The sequence below is a fragment of the Bos indicus x Bos taurus genome, chromosome 16 (assembly GCF_003369695.1).
Source record: "Bos indicus x Bos taurus breed Angus x Brahman F1 hybrid chromosome 16, Bos_hybrid_MaternalHap_v2.0, whole genome shotgun sequence".
Lineage (NCBI taxonomy): Eukaryota > Metazoa > Chordata > Mammalia > Artiodactyla > Bovidae > Bos > Bos indicus x Bos taurus.
Genome location: NC_040091.1, coordinates 40475596 through 40496853, shown reverse-complemented (window position 1 = coordinate 40496853; position 21258 = coordinate 40475596). Strand labels below are relative to the sequence as shown.

Genomic DNA, 21258 nt, shown 5'->3' with positions numbered 1-21258 from the left:
TTGGGAGATGGGGAGGAGCCTGGGGCAGGGCAACTGGGTCATTTCCCAGGGCCTAAGTCTTCTCTGCGGGGTTGGCACACCCTGTCCTGCCCCTCGGGAGATTCCAGGAGCCAGCGTTCAGTGCTTGTCACTCTCCTTCACTTGGCTAAGCCAAGGGACAGAATTAGCTCTTTGCTTCAACTCTCAAAGCTCTCCAAGTGTCCACTGGGGGAGCAAGGAGGACGCCGCCTCCTGGGAACCTGCCCAAGGCTTTTTCCCTGGTTCCTCTGGGAAAAGATCCAGAAAAAGAAAGTATCTCAGCTGAGAGGGAAGGGGTAGGGTGGGACTGGGCCTGGCTGTCAGGAGCCCGTGGGGCTCTGGAAAGATGCGACGTCCTGGTGAAGCCAAGACAGCGATTCTGTTCTCAGTGGGCCTTGGGGAGGGCCGGTTGGGCCTCCTCACCCCCAGATCCACTCAGACCCCTGGGGTCCTCCCTGCATTCCTGGCCTGCAGGCCAAGTGCAATTTCATGGAAACCTCAGGAGTTGAATCCTCTCTGCAACGCCTTGAGTCCAGAAATGAGTCTGCCACTCAAGGTTGCTCAGAAAAGTCGGGGCTCAACAGACTGAACTCCCACTCCTTCCTCATCTGTCCTTGCCCACTGAGCTGTGTCAGCCCGGGCCTATCTCCTGGGGTGACCAGCACCTGGTCGGTGGCACCAGGACTGCGGGGGCAGGCCACACCCAGCACACCCACCCACATTGTATTCACATGCCAAAGCGGGGCTACAGCGCAGGCATGGGCCTTCCAGGCCTGACATCTGCAGGCCAGACCCCTTCATCAGCTTCTCCCCAAAACACACTTCAGTGACACAGATCCTCAAGGACCAAAATGAAAGTGGTGCCCCCCCCGCAACTTGCTATGGTAAGCCAGGGGGTCAGGTAGACCTGGGTTCAAATTCTGGCTCTGGTGTTCACAAGCGCTACAAACTTGGGCATGCTATTTCCCTGCTCTGAGCCTGTTTTCTCACCACTGAAGTGGTCTTTATAATACCACCCTCCTGAAAGGTCAGTGCTTCTTTGGGGTTCTGCTCAGAACCTGGTGTGTAACACCTAGAGAACCCCAGTCCCAGGGCTCTCCACCCTCTGCCTGAGTGTGTGTGTGTGCTAAATCACTCTAGTTGTGACCGACTCTTTGAGACTCCATGGACTGTAGCCCGCCAGGCTCCTCTGTCCATGGGATTCTCTTGGCAAGAATACTGGAATGGGTTGCCATGCCCTCCTCCAGGGGATTCCCAGCCCAGGAATCGAACTCATGTCTTTTAGGGGTTGTGTCTTTTGCATTGGCAGCCGGCTTCCTTACCACTAGTGCCAGCTGGGAAGCCCATCCTTTGCCTACATTTCCATTTTTTTCCTTAAGTTCCTACAGACAGCTCCTTCCACAGTGTGGTAGATTGCAGTATAGTTCAAAATCACTGACCATTCCTCCAGGGGGATTGTATACCCAGCAGCATCCTCACTGTGTTTGACCATATGACCTGCTCTGGCCAAAGAAATGTGAGCAGAAGTGGTGTGCATTGTTTCCAGGCAGAAAATTTCAGAGCCAGTGCATGGGTTCCCAGGTGTGTCTACTTCTGCCCCAAGATGACATCATCCCAGAAGGAGGCTTCTCTCTCAGCTGGGGCCCCAGAGTGAAGAGGACACAGAGCAGAGCTGCATCCACCATCTATGGACAGAGGCAATGTAACACAAGCTCTGTTGTTGGAAGCCATGGACTTCTGGGGGTCATATTTTGTCTGATATATATTGTGGCTCTTGAAAGTCTTTAAAGGGGTTCCTGAGAGCTGATTTTTGTCTTGACCACTGTTGGATACAGTGGATAAATAACACTTAAGATGTTAAGCTTTGCAGCTTGGCCGCTATTTGGTTGGTGCTCAATAGACAGTGGATGTGATCGTGACTTGGCATCTTTGCACACAGACCAGACTGATGACTGTTGAGCTGCAAGACTGCTCTTCCTCGCATGTGAGTTGTGTGAAGGTACATGCTTTGTGCGATGCTCCAGCAAGCTTCTCCACTGAATTTTTGCCTGTGATTTTCTCTGTCATCTCCTGGAACCACTGCCTGCTTCTGTCCCCGACCCTGCCAACCACCTGCAAGAGCTGTGTAGATGGAGGTGCCTTAGATGAGATTCCATTGTCCGCCAGTCCCCTGGCAGTAACAGAGAACACACACAGGAGGAAACTCTCCCCATGTCTCCTTGGCTGTCATTTTCCCCATTGCCTGAATCCACGTCAAACCCCTCTGCCATCCCAGACTTCTCATTCTCCTTTGCTATTTCACTTCTATCCCCTGCGATCAGATTGCAGACCTGGGGGCCCACAGCACCCTCTTAGCACTGGCCTTGTTGTGCTGGTGATCTTCAGAGTTTTGGCTTCTCAGCAACATTCCCCTCTCAGCACATGCTAGGTAGACAGAAGGGGCTTGATAAAACCTGGTTCTTCTCTCCTGAGTTGGTGGCCTGGAGGCTGGTGGGGCCACGGCAGGGCAGAGGGCATGCCTCCGTAGACTAATTCCTGCTGGTCTTCCACGGATGCAGGTGGGAAGGCAAAGTGCCCCCCAACCCATGACTGTTGGGAGAGCCCTGAAAGAGCTGGCAAGAAACCAGTTACTCCCTACCCCCACAGGCCTGGATTCTAATTTCTCTCCTGATCTCTGCCTCCTTCTTGTCTACTCCATCCATGGCAGCTGGGGACCCTAAGCAGACCAATTCTCTCTGAAAGGGTGGGGTGTTATGGTTGGGATTGGTCCCCTCCCCACTGCCCACCAAGGACCAGAGGTCAAGGATTTCAAGAAAAACACTCGCAAAAGCTTTCTCTCTTTATTTTATATATTCCTGCCGTTCAACCAGTTTGCACAAGCTGAGGATGAGTGAATTTTGGAGGCGAAGGAGGAGCATGTGGGCACAGACCATCCCGGAAATAGTCTATGCACATTGCCAAGGCTGGTTAGACTTGAGAAGCGATTTAACAATAAACTCTACAGAATCAGAAATGTACAAAAGTGTCAAGGCAGCTGCTGGCTGATTTCTTGCCTCCCCATGGGGGTCAGAGTTATGCCCATCAGTCCTGTGCAAAGGTCCTGGGGCTGGCTAGGGGGGCAGCCGGATTCTTCCCCAGGATAGAAGCAGTCCTGCTCACCCAGCAGAAGTGTGCTGAGGGACAGGCATGTAGGCGTGTGCCCAGGTGCCCGTGCCCCCTCAGGTTCCGTGGCTTTTGAGCCTGTTTCTCCGTCCTGTCTTTATGTCCGCCCTTTGAAAGTGTTCATGCAGGTGTAGGTTCCTGAGAATTTGTGGATCTCCTCGAGGGCAGCCTGTGGGAGTATGCTGAGGGAGGGAGAAAGGAAAAAAGAAGACAGTCAATGGGGGACCAGCGGACTGGTAGCCAAACAAGATATGTAGTTGAGTAGTGGTTCCCATAAGCTCTCCCAACCTCTTCTCTCCAACACACAGTAGCTCCCCCAACAAGCCAACTCACCCACCCCTCCATGGAGGAAGGGCTTTCAAGTAAGTAGATAAATAAAAGTGAAAGTGTTAGTCGCTCAGTTGTGTCCAAATCTTGGCGACACCGTGGACAGTAGCCCAGCAGGCTCCTCTGTCCGTGGGGATTCTCTAGGCAAGAATACTGGAGTAGGTTGCCATGCCCTCCTCCAGAGGAGCTTCCTGATTCAGGGATTGAATCCAGGTCTTTTGCATTGCAGGGAGATTCTTTACCATCTGAGTCACCAGGGAAGCCCAGTATAAATAGTTTTTAGAAGGCAAAGGGTAGGTATAAACAAATTTTCAAAGCCACATTCCGAGCATTTTAGGGTCCATAATTATCTCAGAAATCTATGAACTCCAAATGCCACTTATTCAACAAATATTTACTGTGTGGGGCTGAAGAGTTAGGGAGTTGGACTGTGAAGAAGGCTGAGAGCCGAAGAATTGATGCTTTTGAACTGTGGTGTTGGAGAAGACTCTTGAGAGTCCCTTGGACTGCAAGGAGATCCAACCAGTCCATTCTGAAGGAGATCAGCCCTGGGATTTCTTTGGAAGGAATGATGCTAAAGCTGAAACTCCAGTACTTTGGCCACCTCATGCGAAGAGTTGACTCATTGGAAAAGACTCTGATGCTAGGAGGGATTGGGGGCAGGAGTAGAAGGGGACGACAGAGGATGAGATGGCTAGATGGCATCACTGACTTGATGGACGTGAGTCTCAGTGGACTCCGGGAGTTGGTGATGGACAGGGAGGCCTGGCGTGCTGCGATTCATGGGGTCGCAAAGAGTCGGACACGACTGAGCGACTGATCTGATCTGATCTGATCTGATCACCTTCTTGTTCCCCCCACTCCATGTGTTAACTTATTTCTTAAGCAGCCACACTGTTCCTGATACATTTGCTACCAAAGTCTGTCCTATCTACCATTTCAAGATTCTCAGCCAAGTTTGCTCCACTCCAGGATGGTGTCTTCCTTTAGATGGGACCTCAGGTTTTACTTCTCACCCTTTATTTCCCTCCAGATAATAAAACACCTGCATATATTGGGTTGGCCAAAAAGGTCCATTCGGTCCCCATATGAAAAACTCAAACGAAATTTTTGGCCAACCGATACCTTCAGGCCTTGACCTTCAGCATGACACAATTTCCTGTTTTGTGGGAAATTTCCCAGACTCACCTTAGGCCTTTCCCCGGGGCTCCCTATAGCCCTGTGCTTCCCCAATAAGGCCTGGAGTTGTACTTGCTATTTCCTCGTTGGGCCCCTGGGTGTCTCTGTGGTAGATATTTCATCTCTGATCCTGGCACCTGGCACAGAGGACCCAGCTTAGAGATGCCCTCAGTTCATCTGTTGAATCAAGTTTGAAGGGCTCCAGCCCATCCTAGCTGCAAGATGGGAAAGCCTCATTCCAGCTGGAGCAATCGGGAAGGCTTCCTGGGGATGGTGGCAATAGAGTTGAACCTGTGAAGATTTCTCTTGGGGAAGGTGAGAGAGGTGTGCAAGTGCAGGGAATGGGGAAGGGCTGGCCTCTGCTTTTTGTGGGAAAGTAGTGGGGGACAGAACAGGAAATGTAGGCTGGGGGCTTACTGTGGATGGTGCTGAGGTGTTCTAGACAAATTAGCTTTTTTCTAGAATGTCTCCAAAAGCTTCTAAGAAGCTCCCTGAGGTGGACAATCAGCTTGGCTTTGGTGAGGATCCAAGTCCCTGGACTCCTAAGGCTCATGGAGCAGCCAAGGAGCAACTCAGAGCAATAGTCAGCATGGACTGAGGGAGGCTGAGGTGGGGCTTGCCTGCCCGGCACCCCCGCCCCCCCGCCCCCCGACTCTGTGTCCTGGAAGGGCTTTGAATTTGGAGAAGGGATGGACTGATGTATCCCCCTGGTCCTGAAGTTACAGCAGCTACTCAGGTGCCCACTGTGTCCACGGTAGCCAGAGGGGGACCTGGTTTCCTGGGGTTGGACATCTGATAAAGGCACTTGGGTGTTTCACTTCCCAAAAACGCCTTTCAGGAAATGATATAAATGAACTTACTTACAAAACAGATACAGACTTCCAGAACAAAGGGATATTTAGGAAATTTGGGATGGACATGTACACACTGCTATACTTGAAATGGATAACCAACAAGGTCTTATTGTACAGCATAGGGAACTCTGCTTAATGTTATGAGGCAGCCTGATGGGAGGGGAGTTTGGATGCACGTATGTGTACGGCTGAGTCCCTTTGCTGTCCATCTGAACCATCTCAACATTGTCCATAGGCTACGTGTGCGTGCGTGCTAAGCTGCTTCAGTTGTGTCTGACTCTTTGCGACACTGTGGTCTATAGAACACCATGCTCTTCTGTCCACGGGATTTTTTACGCAAGAATACTAGAGTGGGTTGCCAAGCCCTCCAGGGGAATCTTCCCAACCCAGGAATTGAACCTGCATCTCTTACATCTCCTGCACTGGCACATGGCTTCTTTACCACTAGAGCCACCTGGGAAGCCTGTTCATCGGCTATACTCCAATATAAAATAAAAAGTTAAAAAAAAAAGAAAGAAAAGGTCTTTCAGGTTAGAGGGGTTCAGTCAGTGGGGGGCTGGGGACCCAGAGGTGTCAAGAGTCCATGGTCACTTGGGGCTCCAGGGTGGAAGCTCTCTCTGCAGCAGGAGAGGCTCATGAAAACTGTGCTGAATGCGGCATGTGGAATGGCCTGTGTAGTGTGGGACTGGGACAGGAAGAGTTTTCTGCCCAGAGTCTGGAAAGTTCTAGAATGTGATGCTGGGCAAATTCTGGAGGAGCAAGTTCTCTGTAAAGCCCACCTCCCAAGGTGGTCTCCCTGGTAAATCCCACCTAGTGAGCACTGTGATGTTTCTATGAATCTCAAGCCTTAGGCAAGGAGATTCCTGTCTTCCCTGTTAGGGTGAACTCCCTGAAGGCTGGGGCCAACATTTAGTCTCTAGACTGGCAGTTCTCAAAGTGTCGCCCAGGAACCCCTGGGCATACCAGAGATCTCTTCAGAGGTCTGTCTGCAAGTGCAAACTATTTTTATTATAGTACTGTGGGAGGATTCGACTTTTTTAATGCTCATTCTCTCATGAGTGTACAGTGGAGTTTTCTGGAGGCTACATGACATGTGACATCACAAAAGATGAAAATCAGAAGCAGATACAAGTATCCATTTGTCTTCAATTAAGTCAGATAATAAAGAGCTTTGCAAAAATGTAAAACAATGCCATTCTTTTTACTCTATTCTTTTTTTTGAAAATATGCTTACTTTTCACAAAAATATTGTTTATGTTAACACCAAATGGATTTTTTATTGCTATATATAAATGAATACGTGTATAAATCCCATACTTTTTCCCCTCAGTTTTAATTCCTAAAACAACAGATACAACTCACATAAACAAAAGCACTTTAGGTTCTTCAACAACTTTTAAAATTGTAAAGGGTTCTTGAGAGCAACAAGGTTGACTACCCTAATCTGTAGTAAGTATTCAGTCATTCAGTCGAGTCCAACTCTTTGTGGCTCCATGGACTGTAGCCCGCCATGGAATTATCCAGGCAAGAATACTGGAGTGGGTTGCCGTGCCCTTCTCCAGGAGATCTTCCTGACCCAAGGATCAAACCTATGTCTCTTACGTCCCCTGCATTAGATGGGCGGGTTCTTTACCACCAGTACCACCTAGGAAGCCTATATTAAGGATAATAACTCCATGACCTATATGCCACGACTCTCATTTTCACACCCACAGCAGACATGACTAATCGATCATGTGGGTTCTTTCTTTTGTTTGAGGCCTCTTCACCACCAAGGTCCCCTGGGAGGAGGGGACACGGCCCACAGGAGCCTGACTCTGAGCTTCCTCCCACAGCCCTGTACCTTTTCAAGATAATGAGGGCATGCATTGTCCACGGCAACAGGAGGAGGGCCTGGTTAAGCTGCACAGCTTCCACTGTTCTCCGGGCCACCGTCTCCGGCTTCAGTGGGGGGAAGAGGTTGGGGAACCTGCATGCAGGAAGAGACAGTGTGAGTTTCTCCTGAAAAGCAAGTGCTACTGCTAAATCCCCTTCCTGCCCCTTGTCTCCATTTCTGTCTCTAACATGTCTGTCCATGGGATTCTCCAGGCAAGAATACTGGAGTGGGTTGCCATGCCCTCTTCAGGGGATCATCCCAACCCGGGAAGCAAACCCAGGTCTCCCGCACTGCAGGCAGATTCTTTGTCGTCTGAGCCACCGGGGAAGCCCAAGAATACTGAAGTGGGTAACCTATCCCTTCTCTAGGGGATCATTCCCGACCCAGGAATTGAACCGGGGTCTTCTGCATTGCAGGGAGATTCTTTACTAGCTGAGCTACCAGGGAAGCCCCTTCTCTAACATGTCAGGGTCATCCCTTTGGCTTCTCCTGTCGGGGGAGACTCAAGACCTGTTTGAAATACTCTCTCTGCTTCCCTGCCACCCCGGATGCATCAGGAGTTCCGAATCCCCTCTCTCCTCCCAGCTGGTCTCCTCCTGCCCACCTATACCCTGGGACTGATTCTCAGAGCATGGCAGAGAGCTCCCTAAAATCTCACCCACACTCTGTCACTGCCCTGCTTGAGCCCTCCCAGGGCCCCAAAGCTGTCTTCAGCCCTACCTCTCTGGGCCCACCTCTCCTCCTTCTCTGCCCAGCGATCCTGGCCAATCCTCTCTCTTAGGATCCTTCCCATCTCAGCCATCCCATCAGCAAGGCTCCCTCCTTTTGCCCCTCAGAGTGGCCTCTGATCTCGTCCCCCTGACTGAATGTACCCCATCGAGAATGGCCTGTCTCTCTTCCTCCACCATTGAAGTCCCCAAGGGCAGAGGTCTGGTGGGTCTTGCTCCTCGCTATCTGCCCTGAGTGCAGCATCAGGATATCGTAGGTGCTTAATAAATGCTTGCTGCGTGGGTGGACATTGAATGACATGACATTCCCCGGGTGTGTCCTGTGCATCCTGTGCAGAGACAGGAGCTCTGCCGCACTTGCTGGTCGACTCCTTCAGCTCTTGATTCATGGATACACTCACTAATCCATTCAAACAGCTACAGATCGGTCTCATGGGGTTGATAAATGAATGGCTGAATAAGCAAGCATCAGGGGCTTCTTATGATTGTTCAGAAGCATCGGACCTGAGACCCCTAACAGTAGTGATGCTCCCTAAGTGCCAGACCTGTGCTGAGTGATCAACAGGCGTTATTCACTCCAACCGACAGAGAAGAAAGCTGGGGCTCTGGGGAGCTGGTTGGGGCCTGGAGATTCAAGCCAAGCCCCCAGAAGCCCCAGGCAAGTGCCCTGCTTGCTGCTTGTCCCATCTCTCCTGGGCCTATAGGTGCAGGGCTGCTGGTGCTACTGGCTTTGACCTCACTTCCACAGAACGTGTTGCTCCAGCACCAGGAGGACTGAGGGTGATAAGCCAACTTCTATCCATGTGGCCTTGGGCAAGTACCTTCCCTTCTCAGTCTCAGTTCCCCCATCTGGGAAATGGGCTTAAGAGCTCTCACAAGCTTGCAGAGGGCCACATGCAGCAGCATTTATAAAGTGTCTGGTGGCTCAAACATAGAAAAAAATAAGTAAATAGCAATTTACAAACAGCAGCACTCACCTATATGGTCACTCTTTTTTTTTTTTTTTTTTAATATTTATTTATTGGGCTGTGCCAGGTTGTGACTGAGACCACGTGGGATCTTCCATCTTTAGTTGCAGCATGTGTGATCTAGTTCCCTGACCAGGGATTGAGCCTGGGTCCCCTACATTGGGAGTACAGAGTCTTAGCCACTGGACCACCAGGGAAGTCCCTGTTATGGCTGCTTTTGCCAGAAAATCCATCAGTTCTGTCCTAAGCACCTGTCTCCAACCTTCCACCCTGAGAAGTTGTTAAACATGGTTGGAGAGGAAGCCAATGCTTTTTTTTTTTCCTTTCAAGAAACAGGGCTTCCCTTGTGACTCAGACAGTAAAGAATCTGCCTGCAATGCAGAAGACCCAGGTTCAATTCCTGGGTCGGGGAGATCCCCTAGAGAAGGGAATGGCTACCCACTCCAGTATCCTTGCCTGGAAAATTCCATGAACAGAGAAGCCTGGCAGTCTACAGTCCAAGTGTTTGCAAAGAGTCAGACATGACTGAGCAACTAACCCACACAAACTAGGTACAAATTAGACTTTTACTGCTCTTCTCCTAAGCCCTCTGGAGAAGGAAATGGCAACCTACTCCAGTACTCTTGCCTGGAAAATCCCATGGATGGAGGAGCCTAGTAGGTTACAGTCCATGGGGTCGCGAAGAGAAGGACACGACTGAGTGACTACACTTTCACTTTTCACTCTCATGCATTGGAGAAGGAAATGGCAACCCACTCCAGTGTTCTTGCCTGGAGAATCCCAGGGACGGGGGAGCCTGGTGGGCTGCTGTCTATGGGGTCGCACAGGGTTGGACACGACTGAAGTGACTTAGCAGCAGCAGCAGCAGCAGCAGCCTAAGCCCTCAGAGCTCACCTGCTGTCCACAGGTAATGAAGCTCCACCTAGTGCTTCCTACTTGCCAGCCAACTAGTTGATTCACACATGGGAGCTCATCTAGCCTTTGAAGTCAGGGTATCACTATCAATCCCTTCTCATGGACTAGGAAACCAAGGCACAGGAAAACTAAGTAACCTGCCTGAGATCACACAAAGCTGGGGTTGCATGCTAAATCGCTTCAGTCATGTCCGACTCTATGCCTGCCAGGCTCCGCTGTCCATGGGATTTCCCAGGCAAGAATACTGGAGTGGGTTGCCATGCCCTCCTCCAGGGGATCTTCCTGACCCAGGGATCGAACCCACATCCCTTACATCTCCTGCATTGGCAGGCAGGTTCTTTACCACTAGCATTACCTGTCTCTGCAGTTTGAGCCCACACTCTGAACCACTGTGGAAAAATGACTTGAGAGAGGCCTTGGATTTCCTTCTTAAAGTGATGGAGAGGAAACCTTGCCAGAAGGCAAAACAGGCACAGGAATGCAAGGTCTGTGAAAGTCCTGCTCACTTCTGTGCTCAAGGCGCCCAGTTAGAACCATGAATCGTTGCTGCTGCATTTCCATCCAATATGCATTTATTGTTTCTCTGGTGGCTCAGCTGGTAAAGAATCCACATGCAGTGTGGAAGACCTGGGTTTGATCCATGGGTTGGGAAGATCCCCTGGGGAAGGGAACTGCTACCCACTCCAGTATTCTGGCCTGGAGAATTCCATGGAGTGTATAATCCATGGGGTCTCAAACAGTTGGACATGACTGAACGACTTTCACTTTCACATATTTATTGAGCACTTCCTGTATACTCAGATGAGAAGAAACTAAACCAAGACACTGTAGGAGGGAAAAACCAATATGGAACATTCATAGTCATTATTCCAGCATCCTCTAAATTCAGAATCTATGATAATTTGCATATAAGTCAGCTGGAAATTAGGCTTCCCTGGTAGCTCAGCTGGTAAAGAATCTGCCTGCAATGCAGGAGACCCCTGTTCGATTCCTGGGTCAGGAATGATCCCCTGGAGAAGGGATAGTTTACCCACTCCAGTATTCTTGGGCTTTGCTGGTGGCTCAGACGGTAAAGAATCTGCCTGCAACGCAGGAGACCTGGGTTTGCTCCCTGGGTTTGGAAGATCCCTTGGAGGAGGGCATGGCAACCCACTCCAGTATTCTTGCCTGGAGAATCCCCAGGGACAGAGGAGCCTGGCGGGCAAAGAGTTGGACACAACTGAGCAACTAAGCACAGCACAGCACATAACAACTAAAGTCTGCTAGAAAGATTAATAGCAGATGCACTTATGACGATGTTTATTGTTAGAAAAAATAATAATACTGAGCATCTCATATGCCCCAGGCTTTACACTAGATACATTACATATGTTATTTCTAATTTTCCCAATAATCTGACAAGGTAAATATTATTTCCACTGTTTGACAGATGAGCAAAGTAAAGCTCAGACTGGTAACAAAACTGGTTAAAGGTTTCACCACCATACAGGAGCTGAGGTGAAATTCAAAATCAGGTTTTTCTTTTTAAATTTTATTGTTATAGTTGATTTACTATGTTGTGTTAATTTCTTATATACAGCTTTACTATGTTGTGTTAATTTCTTATATACAGCTAAGCGACTCACTTAGTCGTGTCTGACTCTTTTCGACCCCATGGACTGAAGCCTGCCAGGCTCTTCTGTTCACGGAATTCTCTGAATAGTGGAGTGGGTTGCCATTCCCTTTTCCAAGGGCTCTTCCCCACTCAGGGGTCAAATCTGGGTCTCTTGTACTGCAAGCAGATTCTTTACTGTCTGAGCCACCAGGGAAGCCCTAAGTGACTCAGTTATACACACACACACACACACACACACACATATATATATTCTGTTTCATATTCTTTTCCATTATGTTTTTTACGGGATATTGAACATAGTTCCCCGTGCTACACAGTACATTATTTATCCATTCTATATATAATAGTTTGCTTCTGCTAATCCCAAACTCCTACTTCTTCCCTCCCCTCACCTCTCCCCTGGCAATCAGAAGTCTGTTCTGCATGTCTCTGAGTCTGCAAAGCCAGGTGTTTTGATTCTTGCTTAGCAAAACCACCCCTAGTGATAATCACTGAGGTCTTCTGAGTGATTCCCACACCACATGAATGCACTGTGCTCCATGCCTTCCACGATCTCATGCAATCCTCACAATGACCCTTCCATGCTATCCTCATGTTTGGAAGAGGGTGATACATGTAATTTAGAAGGCAAAACTATCATTATATGTTGCTTTGCAAAAAAACAAGGAAAATAGTTTTTGGGTGATTCCCCATTTTCATTTCCCTACAACCTTGTGTCCCTTCATAAGTGCACATCAGTGTAGCACCATTTACTGGGCACTTACAATGTAGCACATAGGGTATTCTGTGCTAGATCCCATTTTATTTTTATCACAGACTCCTACTCCTATCATCCCATTCTGCAGATTAACAACAGAGGCTGGAGAGTCACACACATCCTGGGGGTCTGGCTCCAAAGTAAGCTCTAAACCAGTGGTACCCGTTTCCTGTTGATTTAATTGGTCTGGAGGAGGGGTGGTTGGGCTTCGGTATTTCTTTAAGCTATAACTTATATACAATAAAAGGCATAAATCTTAAGTGTCCAGCATGATCAGTTTTTACCTGTGTAATCCCTACTCAGACCAAGAAGAGAGAACATTGTTAAAAGCCTAGAAGGTTCCCTGGTGCTCCCTGCCAGGCTGTGTCCCCACTCCTCTAGGACTGCACTGTTCTGATCTCCATCACCTCCACCCAGCTTTGCCTTCTCTAGGACTTCAGAAAAATTGAACCATGCAAAATGCACTCTTGTGTCTCTGATTTCTTTCATTCAACATAATGCTTTGGAGATTCATCCATATCATTTGCGTAATTAATACTTTACACCCTTTTTATAGTTGGGTGAGTATTCCATTGCATGCGTTTAGCATGGGTACTCTGTGAAGCCCCTGACCTGAGAAGCAGGACCCTAAACCACTATAGAACCCCACTGCCTTGCAGATGGAGACTCAGATATGAGACCAAAAAGCCAGGGAAAAAGCACTTCTGGGTTATTTTAAAATTTTGTCTCTCTGGGTATAATGAGTCCCCTTGTCCAATTGACTAGAGGGACTTGGCTCGGAGACAGGGTCCCCTGCCACTGACCTGACCCTCATGCCCTGGAACATCTCGGTGCTTGTGTGGAAGGGCAGCACGGTGGTGGCGCTGACGCCCGGACAGTCCAGCAGCCCCAGGGTCAGGCTCTCCATGAAGGCGAAGGCTGAGGCTTTGGACGTGCAGTAGTCGATGGCGCCAGGGATGGCGGAGAGTGCCAACACGGAGTTCAGACACACGATGTGGCCGTTCTGTAGCTCCAGCATCCGCGGCAAGAAGGCCTTGGTGGTCTGAGGGTGGATGGGGAGGTTAGTGTGCGGCAGACACAGCTTCCAACAGCCCCTCGACTTACCCTCTTGGGGAGAACAGACTACCCTTGACACGGGCACCCCTCCAGCCACTGGGTTTTCCTGCGATGGGGAGGTGATGGGGTGGAGGCTGAGGGCACCAACCCCCACATTTCAGAAAGTCCAGATGACTCCTGGAGAGCCTGTCATTCTTCTTGTCCAGCCACCCTCTAGACCCAAGCCCAAGCCCTGGTGAGCCTCTCCCCACTCCCCTATAGCCCCAGGCTCCCTGGAAGGGAAGACCATGTCATTGACATGCCCAGCGCTGGCTCTGGCTCAGGAAAACCTTACCCAGAACTGGCCCAGGGTGTTGATGTGCTGGGACTTGAGAAGGGCATCATCGTCACTGTCCATCAGGCTCTTCCCGTGGACCACGGCGGCGTTGTTCACCAGGATGGTGATGTCACCCACCTGTGGGCAAGAAGGGGCCACCGGGCCATTAGGGCAGCCAGCCCCAGTGGCCTATCCCTGGAGAGGAGGGACCTGGCCCTGGGCAGCCACATCGCCTCTCTGAGCATTAGTCTTGATTTGTAAGATGGGGCTAATAACCATACCAGGGTTGCTCTGGGGATCAGAAATAATTTATGGCACCTAATATACCTGTCACAGAGCACACCTATAATAAATGAGGTTATTGTGACATAGTTAACACTTGCCGTGTGCCAGATATCTAACAGGGTGGTTTCTGCTCTCTTGGACCTCACTAATACACTCAGTCTAACTAGATGTCTGGAGTCAGGGGTATTTTCCCAGACGACCACGAGACATTTGCACCCCACCCCCACCCCACTACCCAGGGTTTAGGACAGACACTCACAGGCTTAAACTTCCAAAGGGGACAACAGGTGATTCAGTCAGTCTATGTCCCTAGTCCCTGCTCTCTGCAACACACACACACACAGGACCAGCTTCACAGGAGAGTCCTCCGAGATGCCCTGCAAACAGCCATTCCACCATAAGCAAGCTCTCTCCAAGCCCCGTGAGACTGTCCCCTTTGGCTAGGATTCTGACAGAGCTGAGGCCAGTGCCTCCCAGGCCGCTCACCTTCTCCCGCACAGCTTTAGCTGTCTGGTACACCTCCTCCCGGTTGCCCACATCACAGATGAAGTAGTGGCACTCAGTGCCCATCTGCCGAATCTCCTCCGTCGTCTCCTTCAGGCATTTTTCAGTCCGGCCCCACAGAACGATCTGGAAGGAAGACAGTGGTCTGAACAGGTGGTTGCTAAGGAAGCCATCAGAAATTCAGTAGGTAATTTACCCCATGACTGCCATGATTCCATTTGAAAAGAGCGTGCAAAGTCACAATATGACTTATTAAAGGCAGATCGCCTACTCTGAAGGGAACCAAGAGTTTCTGAGCCCACTGATGCCCCACCGATGGATGCATGGTTCGCAAGTCTTCCCTTTTAAAAATTGATTGCACTTTTGACTGTGCTGGGTCTTCATTGCTGCATGCAGGCTTTGTCTAGTTGTGGTGAGCTCAGGCCCCTCCTCATTGCAGTGCGGGGCTTCTCACTGCAGTGGCTTCTCTTGTTCCAGAGCATGGGCTCTAGGGTTCTTGGGCTTCTGCAGTTGCAGTACATGGGCTTCAGTAGTTGTGGCTTCTGGGCTCTCAGGCACAGGCTCAATAGTTGTGGCCCACAGGTTTACATGGGGCTTCCATGGTGGCTCAGATGGTAAGAATCTGTCTGCAGTGTGGGAGACTGGAGTTTGATCCCTGGGTCAGGGAGATCCCCTGGAGAAGAGAATGGAATGGCAAACCCACTCCAGTGTTCTCGCCTGCAAAATCCCACAGAGGAGCCTGGCAGGCTATAGTCCATAGGGTCACAACAAATTAGACACGACTGAACAACAACACTTTCACTTTTCACAGGCTTAGTTGCTCTACAGCATGTGGGATCTTCCCAGACCAGGGATGGAACCCGTGTCCCTTGCATTGGCAGGCAGATTCTTAACCACTAGACCATCAGGGAAGTCCTTCACAAGGGACTTTCTTTCTTATGTATTCCTTCTAGGAGGACATCTCCTGCCGGCCCCATTCCACTAATCCTATCCAGTTAAATGTAGCAGCAGAGTTCTTCCTGTACACTGTTCCAGAACGCTTTCGGCTAGGAGCAAGCTGGTCTTCTCACCTGAGGTCTAGAGCCTTGTGGGTGAATGGACTGCAAGGTTCTGGCCGTAAGGTACCAGGAGACTAAGCAAGGCCTTCCCTTCTACCCAGCTGTGGTCCCAGATGGAAGGAGGGCAGGGAAGACAGGCAGCCAAGAAAGAAACACGACCTCACCCCACAGGTAATAAACGTGGGACTCATTATGCCAGGAGATGACCCTGGCAGGACCAAGACATGAATTCTTAAAGGGAATTGGACAAATTTATGAATGGCTGGCCATAAAAGGCTCAGAAGAGAGGGTGGGCTAATTCTCAACCTTGACCTACAGGAGAATGACACTCCTTTCCATGACACATTGTTGAGTCCAGAGGGGCCCCTGTTGGTAAAACAGGGCTGGGTGACAGGGAGCTAATAATCTCAAGATCCAGTGTAATCAGCACAAAGGCAGAAAGGCTGGGGGCTGGAGAGAATCAGAGAAAAGAAGAGATAAAAGGCTCCTTGGGGATTAATCTAATGGGTTTCTATTTTTGTTTCTTCTCTTTCAAATTATCAATGAAATTCCTCCTTTAAAAATAGAGCCCAACACGGAAACCCCATGTGTGAAACCAGTAAAAGGAATAAATTACATGTCCAACTCCATGTTTTCTTACTTGAAAAGCCACACATGAGAGCAAAAAGGCTGAGCTGGAAAGGTGAACGTTTTCAAGTGGGTGATGGATGTAACCTGAGGCACACCAGACCAGAATCTATTTGCTCTGCAACTCGGTACGGAGGAAAGTCACACAGACAAGTAGTCGTTGGTGATAACGGTTTATCAACTGTTTACCTTGAAATATCAGAACATTCACAATACCACACAGGGTGCAAAATGGCTGCAAGTGGTGGGACACACAGATGTGTTGATGGCTCCCATGGATTCGACTTTTTAAAAAATATATATTTATTTATTTATTTGGCTGTGCTGGGTCTTAGTCGTGGCATTTGAGAACTTTAGTTGCAGTGTGTGGGGTCTAGTTCCCTACTCAGGGATCGAACACAGGCCCCAGGCATTGGAAGCATGGAGTCTTAGCCACTGGACCACCAGGGAAGTCCCCTTTATTAGAGTTTTTAAAACTTTCGAAATATTTCTTGAAGGAGAATAAGAGTGTTCTTTCTACTCCTGCAACATCTCTGGGAAAGCCCAGTTTGAAAACCCCACCTTGTCCAACCACTTTATTTATTTTAATTGAAGTCTTGAAATACAGGAAGGGCTTTAAGAGGAAGAATTCCATCAGCCACCCTCCACGATGACAAAAGTCCTCCAAGAGCAAATGGACTGCAATTAGACAGGCTCCAAGGGACATTTTCTTGTCTGTTGAACTAAAAACAGACTTCAAATATGCTCCTCCAGGAAAGGCTGGAGAGATTTCCTTTGTGAAGAAGAAAGAGATCAACTGTTCAGCGTGTTCCGTCATCTTCCATCACGTCAGACCTCACCGCCGTCTTGTAGTCACTGTCACCCTAGCTTCTTCCCACCCTCCCTTGTCACCCCATCCGTCTGTCCATCCGACCTTCACATTCATCCACCCACTCATCCACCCACCCATCCTTTCTTCTTTCTACTCACCCCATGCCACCCCACTCCATCCATACATCTAATTTCTGAGCACGTCAGATCCAGGTGGAAGAAACCCTTGGCCTCCTTTCTTCTGCCCTGGTCCCTGCCTAACGCCCTCCTACCTCCAGCTTGTCTGGGGAACAGGACCCGGGGGCTTGCACAGTTCCCTAGTGTCTGGCTGAGGACAAGAGCGGTACTTCTGGGACTCTGAGAACTTCTGGACTAGTTGGCAGGGCAAGGAAGCTCAAAGCAGGGATGCGTACAGGTTAGAAGGTGCAGGGGTCCAGACAGCTGGGAGCACAAGGAAACCAGCAGAGAGAGAACCAGGGAGGCAGCACTGTCTGCATGGCTGGAAGGACACCCTGGAGAGGAAAACAGGGACTGGACCGAAGGAGGTGAAGCAAAGGCTGTGCCCCACTGTCTTCCGTGCGTGGGGGACACACCCAGGTGGGATGCTGAGGTTTGGCCATTTCTTTTCAGGGGTCTGCTGAGGATGCCCCTGTTGGATTGGGAGACTGGCCTCCTCATGTTCAGAGCCCCCATCTCTGACAGAGAGCTGGGAGGGGTTTACTTTCTGTCCTCCTCACCCCATCCCTCTGAGCCAGGAGCTCCCTGAGGGCCTTGATTCTGCCTTGTTCATTTCATATCTCAGTGTTCGGCAACGCAAGTGCTATTTGTTGAGCGAATGAATGAAAGTTCAGGGCTGCAGGTAGGAAGGGTTGCAAGGTGGTTAAGTAGCCTCTCTGAGGCTGAGATGAGCCCAGCTCCCTTGACTGAGCTGTTTAGGGTCCCAGAAGCTTCTACCCACAGGCTACTTAGACCAAGAGTCAGCGAGACCTGGGGTTCCACTCAGAACCACCCTGGACTGAGCTGCGAGGTGAGGCCCAGGCCAGTGTGTTGCCCCTTGCTACGCGTCCCTGTGCACATCTAATTGAATGTGTCTCTCTCTGCATGGGTTGTGTGTGCAGCCTCTGCACTGCTAGGTGCTTCCTTGGGCCCATGGTGGATGCTCAGAGTTCCTGAAAAGCCAGGGACTTTTTTTTTAATACATATTGTTTTTTGTTTATGAACAAATTAAAAGAAGTCCAGATGGCAGTGGGGGCACCTGAGCTGCTGACTTGCTTACAAAGGAAGCCTGTGGACAGGAATGGGTGCAACCAGACTTCAAGCCTAGAGACCCTTCTCTCCCACCCACCTTAGGGCCCTCTTGGCCTAAAATCATTGGTCCCGACCTTCTTTGACAGCAATTCTGCCCAGGGCAAGTTGCTGTGGTGGGGATAGTATAGGGCAGGAAATCCCATCCCCACAGGTGAGGCCGGGGCTGCAGAAGGCCCAGGGCAGAAAGAGAGGAAAGGGGACAGGGACCCTCCAAGCTGAATGATTGGTTAAGGTTTGATGGGCTGACCATCAGGCCATCAGGCTGGGCATGTTCCCATCTTAGGACCCAGGCGCGTCTCCATGGTGACGGGGAGCAGGGCTGGTCATCCTGATGGAGACTTCAAGTAACTGAGCCACTGCGAGTGGGAAGGATGGGGGTTCCTCCTGGGCAGGTGCTGCCCGGTGGGCGCACCGCAGCTGCTGTCCCTCCTCCTCCTCCAGCCCCCTGCAGAGACCCCTCTGGGACCCCAGAGTCACTGACCAGGAACCTGGCAGGTACAGTTCGGTGGTTGGCCCAGGCAGCTCCTCACCAGAGTCATCAGGGGTGACCCCAGACACCTAACAGGACAGGGGTCACACCAGGTGCCCGAATGAGACTGAGGCCTGGGTAGGTAGGAGGTCTGAGAGGAGCGTGGGGTAAGCTGCCCGGGGGAGGGGCAGATTTATGAGCCCTGGGAACCCAACATGGCCTCCTCTGAATTAACTTCCAGGACAGAGAGCAGCTGGGGAGGGTCAGCGGCCCAGGATTTACTCCTAAGCCGGGTTTACAAAATAAGAGCTCAGAGAGGCTCGACACCTTCTGGCCTCCCCTCCCCTTGGGGCAAAAGGCTAGCTTCTGTCCGAGAGAGGAGGAGGGAAGCAGGTGAAGACCCCTGGCCTTCCAGGCCTCAGGGTCCTGCCCTTCTCTCCCTCAGCTCTGCCCTTACAGTGAGGCTGAAACCCCCCAGCAGCCCCCAAAGCTGATGGCTACCATGATCCATTTTTTATGGCCGAGAATACTGGCTCAAAGGTGTTAAGTTAGCTTGTCCCAAGTCATACCCAGTGAGTGGTGGGGGCAGGATTTGAATCCAGAGCCTTTGTCCTCTGCAGATGCACCCCTGAAACCCAAGGCATGGGGTGGGGGGAGGTTTCTGAGCTTTGAAGATTCTGCTCCCAAATCCCATGTGTCCTCATACCAGTGTTTCTTCCCACCAAGCCCTCAGATTCGTCTCCCCTGACGTCCGCACCCCATGAGTCTGCTCACCAGGACTGCACGGAGAGCCTGCTGAGGGCTGGGCGCTGCGCCTGCAAGGGGGCTAACAGAGCAAATCAGACATGGTCCCTGTCTCAAGGAGACAGCTGGGAAATGAGAAAGCAGCTGGACACAAAGTGCCATGAGTGGGAAAAAGAATAAGCTGAGACCTTGATGCTAAGATATTGGCTTTTTTTTTTTTTACCATTCTCAAGTAAACTTTATAACAAGTGGAAAGCAGATGCCCATGAAAATCTAGATGTTTTAATAAATAGATTCAGGACTTCCCTGGTGGGGCAGTGGTTAAGAATAGAGGGGACGATGGGTTCAAACCCTGGTCTGGGAAGACTCCACATGCCACAGGGCAACTAAGTCTGTGTCAAAACTACTGACCCACGTGGCCTAGAGCTGGTGTTCTGCAATAAGAGAAGCCACTACAACGAGAAGCCAGAGCATTGCAACTAGAGTGTAGCCCCCGCTCACCTCAATAGAGAAAAGCCCTTGCAGCAACAAAGACCCAGTACAACCAAAAAAAAAAAAAAACCCAAGAGACCCATGTCAGTTTCTAATGTATTCATGAATTATAATAAAGATGACTACATATTTACATTTAAAAAAATGAAAGAGGGAACGTGATTTAAATTGGGTCATTTCTGAGGTTGCTGTATTATGCCCGTTGTTATCTAAGGCAACTGCAACTCAGAGAGGCTAAGCAAGTGATCTGAGGTCACACAGCAACCAACAGGACAGAGCTGGGATTTGAGCTGAGGTTTTTCACCACCATTCCCTGTCCCAGTAGGAGAAAAGCTATTTCTTCACTTCATGTGGTCTCATGGGGATTAAGCATGCAGAAACTGGCAGCCACCAAGTGTTCAGCCCATTCTCTATTTCCCATGGAGAAGAGCTGAGAAAGTCACAGCACTGCCTCTTGATACACTGTCTTCTGCAGCCAATAGAATGAAGAGAGTTCACATCATGGAAAAATGCTCAGGATTAAAGGCTGCAGAATTACCACCCGTATAGGATAATCTCATCTCTAAAAACATAACAAGTTGATGGACATCACCAGGCTACGTAGGAACAGGGGTGGTCTTGGGTAGGACCTTCGGTTTTCTTCTTTGTGCTTGTCTATCTAATGCTTCTAAAAGACAAATATCATCATTTATGATCTTCAAAAAAGGAGGACAGAATAACAGCTTCCCCATACATCATTTCCAAAACAGGCCATTTCACACAAGTGACGCAGCACAGCTCGTCCAACCTCTTCTGGGCTCCCATCCAGTGTGAGGTGACTATTTGCATGTCTCTTCTCCCCACTGCTGAGTGAATACACGAGGCTACAGTGAACACCTCACACTCACTCATTCTGCACTGTGTGCTGTCTCTCCATTTCACATCTGCGTATGATCTCTTGGAGGGCAGGAACTAAATCTCACCTATCCTGGGTTCCCTGAGACCCTACCTGGTGCTCAGCACAGACTGTTTTAAATGCCAAGGCTACTTGTGAAATCCTATTCATCCTGCAGAACCCTGCTTGAATGGCCCCTCAAATCTGAAGTTCCCTGGCTCTCTTTCTGTCATCCCTACAACAATAACAACACCACTATACACTGGCTAACATCTGCTGAGCATTTTTCATGAGCGAGATACTGTGCTGAGTACAT

General features: G+C 49.9%; 1 protein-coding gene across 1 annotated transcript in view; it reads right to left on the bottom strand.

Annotated features, from left to right (window-relative positions):
• Nucleotides 1-2843: 2843 nt before the first annotated feature.
• The window catches only part of DHRS3 (dehydrogenase/reductase 3), a 50214-nt gene continuing 31799 nt past the window's right edge, over nt 2844-21258 (bottom strand). The window contains exons 2-6 of the mRNA XM_027564850.1: nt 14543-14686; nt 13790-13909; nt 13203-13441; nt 7384-7509; nt 2844-3362 (exon numbers count right to left, since the gene is read on the bottom strand). Of these exons, the coding sequence (XP_027420651.1) occupies nt 3278-3362; nt 7384-7509; nt 13203-13441; nt 13790-13909; nt 14543-14686 (714 nt within the window). The 3' untranslated portion in view covers nt 2844-3277. The remainder of the gene's footprint in view (nt 3363-7383; nt 7510-13202; nt 13442-13789; nt 13910-14542; nt 14687-21258) is intronic.